The sequence below is a fragment of the Vanellus vanellus genome (genome assembly GCF_965231255.1).
Source record: "Vanellus vanellus genome assembly, chromosome: 6".
Taxonomy (NCBI): domain Eukaryota; kingdom Metazoa; phylum Chordata; class Aves; order Charadriiformes; family Charadriidae; genus Vanellus; species Vanellus vanellus.
In genome coordinates this window covers 56,567,971-56,572,853 of record NC_138911.1, presented here as the reverse complement: position 1 = coordinate 56,572,853, position 4,883 = coordinate 56,567,971, and the positions used below count along the sequence as shown (strand labels likewise).

Here is a 4,883-nt window from a genome sequence, read left to right as displayed (position 1 = left end):
GTGCTACCTAATCTTTACCTTCATCCCATGGTAGTGGGGTTTCTGTTAGGAAAAGCGTTTCTGACAAAGTACTGCACTTTGCAGCAACAACTTTTCACTTACAGATAATCTACTGCTATTCATAAACACATTTATGTATTAGTTCCTAGAAAAAAAAAATAAAACAAGTCACAGTATCTTCTCATTCTCAGGTGTCCTATATAGGTTACAGCCTGGAAATCAAGAGGCTGATTGCCAGGAAAACGCTGTGTACATAAACACGGAAAGCAGCCAGCCTGAGAACAGCCTTTCAAGGTTTAACCAAAGCATTCAGCAGGCACTGAAGTTGCTATAATGGACTTCTCAGGTCTCCCTGTGATGGCACTGCCATTTACCTATGAACCGTTCAATACACTTGAAGTGGGTTTGAATCATTTATGATAACAGCTGATCAAACAGGCTTTTTACATGCCTCACATTCCACTGTGACTACTGCAACCCCCTTCTGTAGCCAGTGAAGAGAAACCCGCAGTCAGTGCCCTAGCAAACCAGCCGAGAAAAGTAAGGTAGTAAACCAGAGTTTCACATCTCCTCTGAATATTAAATACTAAACAAGTTTATTTTTGTCTGCCCTCTAATCACAAAATATTTTTATAGATTTTTTTTTTTTTTTTTAATACATCACCTACGAGCTTAAGCAATTGGGGTCCTAAAAGTTCTTTGCAGCACGGAGAGCCAGCAGGGCAGCGCCTGCCTTATTTCCCAGCACACCAACACTCCCCCTTACTAACGAGCGACCAAACAAAAACACTGCGGATGATTCCCTTCAGCTGCCCACTGCTCTGCGGTTTTTTCCCTTAAAGGACAAGCCAGTCCAAAATGTGCGTGTCATCAGGCTCCTCCATTAGAGCTCATTAATGCGCAGCTCCTCGGACTCTAAATACGGCGGTTTTCTGCTCTCTCAAACAAATTAAGAACTCTGGGGACGGTCTGTAGTAAAGCCAGACAAGTTTAACTACTACGAATTTTGCCTGTTCTATCAAGCTCAGCATCCCGGCTCCTCACTCAGCACTCCCAGCTCTTGGGGTCCTTTCGGCAGCTGTACTTTCGATCGTCTTAGGAAAGGAAAAAAAAAAAACAAACACCACATCCAGTGAAGTATTGAAAGCTCAGCTCACATACTACCAACCCAAGAATAACTCAGCAATTTATACAGCTGGCCGCAAACCGGTCTCTATTTTATCGACCCGAACCGCCTTGCCAAGCACGACTATTTCAGTTGTGCTCATTTCCCCGCTGTTTGATTTCGGTGACAAACACGACAAGCTGCCCCACATTTTCACCGCCACAGCAGGTTCTGCCCGAAAACAACCCCCGCCACCCCCAACTCGGGGAAACTTTCCTCCGCCGTGGTGGTGACGAGGGTCACACTCACACCAGCCCCAGGGTTTGGGGTCCGCCAACACCCACACCCCCCTCTCCCCCAGGGGAAGCCGCCTTCCCCCCTCCCTCCCCCGACTGGGCTCTATTAACCCGTTCCTGCTCACGTCGCCTTTCTGGGGGCACTGGCCAACCTCCCCCCCCCCCCCCCCCGACCCCGCCCCAGCTCAGCGGGCTGCCGGCACCCACCCGCGGCGGGACACGGTCCCGGGGAGGGGGAAGCACAGAGCTCAGGAGCCACAGATACAGCCAGGAAAGTCTTCCTCACCCTCCCCCCAACCCCCCAGCTACTGCCCCTTCACAGACAGGAGGAGGATAGGTTTATGCTTTAAATATTTTTTTATTTATTACCAAAATTTCCAGAAGCCAAATTTGGCATATTTTTTTTTTAAACCTTCCATAAAGATTTTCATGCATAACTTGAAACTTGTCAACTGCAACAGTCAAGTGATTACTTTAGAAGAGACACTTGAACAGAGACACACATCCAGAGTACAAACAGCTGTATCTGAATTAACAAAACTTGTCTATTACTAACCTTATAAAGTAGGACGTGCCTTCCCTTTTATCAAAACCAAGCTGACAGATCTGCCTTTATACACACCCAACAGAATAAACTCTGTTATCGGCAAGGACGTTTTCCTTAAACGTTAGAAAAAAATACAAAGCAAAGAATAGAGTGACTGTCCATAAACCAGTCTGTACTTCAGTCCTCTTTAATCTACTTCTTCGATGGTGGGGCCACCGGAGCCACCCGCCCCAGCCCCTCCAGCTCCCTGGTACAATTTTGTGACGATGGGGTTGCAGAGTTTCTCCAGCTCTTTCTGCTTGTGCTCGTACTCTTCTTTCTCAGCCATCTGGTTGCGATCGAGCCAAGAGACCACCTCCCGGCACTTGTCGAGCACTTTCTGCTTGTCCTGGTCACTGATCTTTCCCTTCAGTTTATCGTCCTCCACCGTCTGCTTCATGTTGTACGTATAGGACTCGAGGGAGTTCTTGGCTGCCACCCGATCTCGGTTAGCTTCATCCTCTGCTTTGTATTTCTCTGCTTCTTGCACCATACGGTCAATGTCATCCTTGCTAAGGCGACCCTTGTCATTGGTGATGGTGATCTTGTTCTCCTTACCCGTGCTCTTGTCCACAGCACTGACGTTCAGGATACCATTGGCATCGATGTCAAAAGTGACCTCAATCTGGGGGACTCCACGGGGTGCTGGGGGGATGCCCGTTAGGTCAAACTTGCCTAGCAAGTTGTTGTCCTTCGTCATGGCTCTCTCACCCTCATACACCTGGACCAGGACGCTGCTCTGGTTGTCTGAGTAGGTAGTGAAGGTCTGAGTTTGTTTGGTGGGAATGGTGGTGTTGCGCTTGATGAGAGCAGTCATCACTCCACCAGCTGTCTCGATGCCCAGGGACAGAGGGGTGACATCCAACAGCAGCAGATCTTGCACGTTCTCAGACTTGTCTCCCATGAGTATAGCTGCTTGCACAGCAGCCCCATAAGCAACAGCCTCATCGGGATTGATGCTTTTGTTGAGCTCTTTGCCATTGAAGAAGTCCTGTAACAGCTTTTGGATCTTGGGGATACGAGTGGAGCCACCCACCAGCACAATCTCCTGGATCTGCCCCTTGTCCAGCTTGGCATCACGCAGAGCCTTCTCCACTGGCTCCAGGGTGCCACGGAAGAGATCAGCATTGAGCTCCTCGAAGCGGGCACGAGTAATGGAGGTGTAGAAGTCAATGCCCTCGTAGAGGGAGTCGATCTCAATGCTAGCTTGCGTGGAAGAGCTGAGGGTGCGCTTCGCCCTCTCACAAGCTGTACGCAGTCGCCTCACCGCTCGCTTGTTGCCAGCAATGTCACGCTTGTGCTTACGCTTGAATTCTTCCACAAAATGGTTCACCATGCGGTTGTCAAAGTCCTCCCCACCCAGATGGGTGTCACCAGCTGTGGACTTCACCTCAAAGATGCCATCCTCAATGGTAAGGATGGACACATCAAAAGTGCCCCCTCCCAAGTCAAAGATGAGCACGTTCTTCTCTCCAGCCCGCGTACCTTTCTTGTCCAAGCCATAGGCTATAGCAGCTGCTGTGGGTTCGTTGATAATACGCATCACGTTAAGGCCAGTGATGGTGCCAGCATCTTTGGTGGCCTGGCGCTGGGAGTCATTGAAGTAAGCAGGCACTGTGATGACAGCATTCTGCACCTTGCGCCCCAGATAGGCCTCAGCGATCTCCTTCATCTTGGTAAGGACCATGGAGCTGATCTCCTCTGGGAAGAAGGTCTTCATCTCACCCTTGTACTCCACTTGCACTTTGGGCTTGCCACCCTCGTTCACCACACGGAAGGGCCAGTGCTTCATGTCAGATTGCACCGTGGGGTCATCATACTTGCGGCCAATGAGACGCTTGGCATCAAAGATGGTGTTGGTAGGGTTCATAGCCACCTGGTTCTTGGCAGCATCGCCGATGAGGCGCTCCGTATCAGTGAAGGCCACATAGCTGGGTGTGGTGCGGTTGCCCTGGTCATTGGCGATGATCTCCACTTTGCCATGCTGGAAGACACCCACGCAGGAGTACGTGGTGCCCAAGTCGATGCCGATTGCCGGCCCTTTGCCAGACATGATGACAGGTTCCTCTGATCTGCGCCTCACTCGCTGTTGCCTCTCCCTCCGCCCGCTCCCGCTGCTCTCCGCGGCGCGATGTGCCGACCCGGCGCTGCTGGCGCCCTCTTTATAGCCGGCTCAGCCGTCTTCTGGAACCTGCCAGAACCCTGCTGGCCAATCCAGACGCCCGCCCGCAGCTACCGGCCAATCGCGTCTGCCAGTCGACGAAGCGTGCCCACCTCCTGCCCTCTGGCCAATCAGAACCGTGGTGCCCACCCCTCATCCCGCCCCTCCTCGCTGTACGGCCGCCAAATCGTCCTTCTTCCTGGTTTTTCTCGATCCGTCTCGGCTTGCAGCGTGCGCCACCGCCCTCGACCAATCGCCACTCGCGCTGCCCATTTGCCCCGCCCCCGCCCCGAAACTCGACTAGAAAGTTCCAGCAGACGTTAGACGTAATGTCGGGGATTGACATCAGCGTTCTCCAATGGGGATTGGGCAGCCTGGTGAGGGCGGCTGCGGCGGGGACAAGCTGGGCTGGGTAGTCGTTCGCTCTGTGGGTTCCCGCTTCGTTTCCCCCCGCGCCGGCGGTGGCGGCGCGTAGGCCGCGGGAGACCCTGAGGGGCGCGGGGGTGCGGCGGGAGCGGGGCTGCGCTAGCAGCTCGCCGCCCAGTCAGTGTTTGCGAGTCCCGAAAGCTCATTCCGGCGCGGCGTGTCCTTTCCCCGCCGTCCGGTGGCGAATTTACCCTTATTTGGTCGCAAGGCGGCAGAAATTCAACCCACATACCGCCCCCCCCCACACACACACACACACACTGCCTCCTTTCAGCCTCTCCCCGTCTCCTCAGGGCGACGCGGCCGCCG

At 53.0% G+C, this 4,883-nt stretch overlaps 1 protein-coding gene across 1 annotated transcript; it reads right to left on the bottom strand.

Annotated features, from left to right (window-relative positions):
* Positions 1–1,739: 1,739 nt before the first annotated feature.
* Positions 1,740–4,142, bottom strand: HSPA2 (heat shock protein family A (Hsp70) member 2). The gene has a single exon (XM_082485988.1). It carries the CDS (start codon positions 4,038–4,040, stop codon positions 2,136–2,138), a length of 1,905 nt encoding a protein of 634 aa, XP_082342114.1. The 5' UTR covers positions 4,041–4,142; the 3' UTR covers positions 1,740–2,135.
* Between the last annotated feature and the right edge of the window lie 741 nt (positions 4,143–4,883).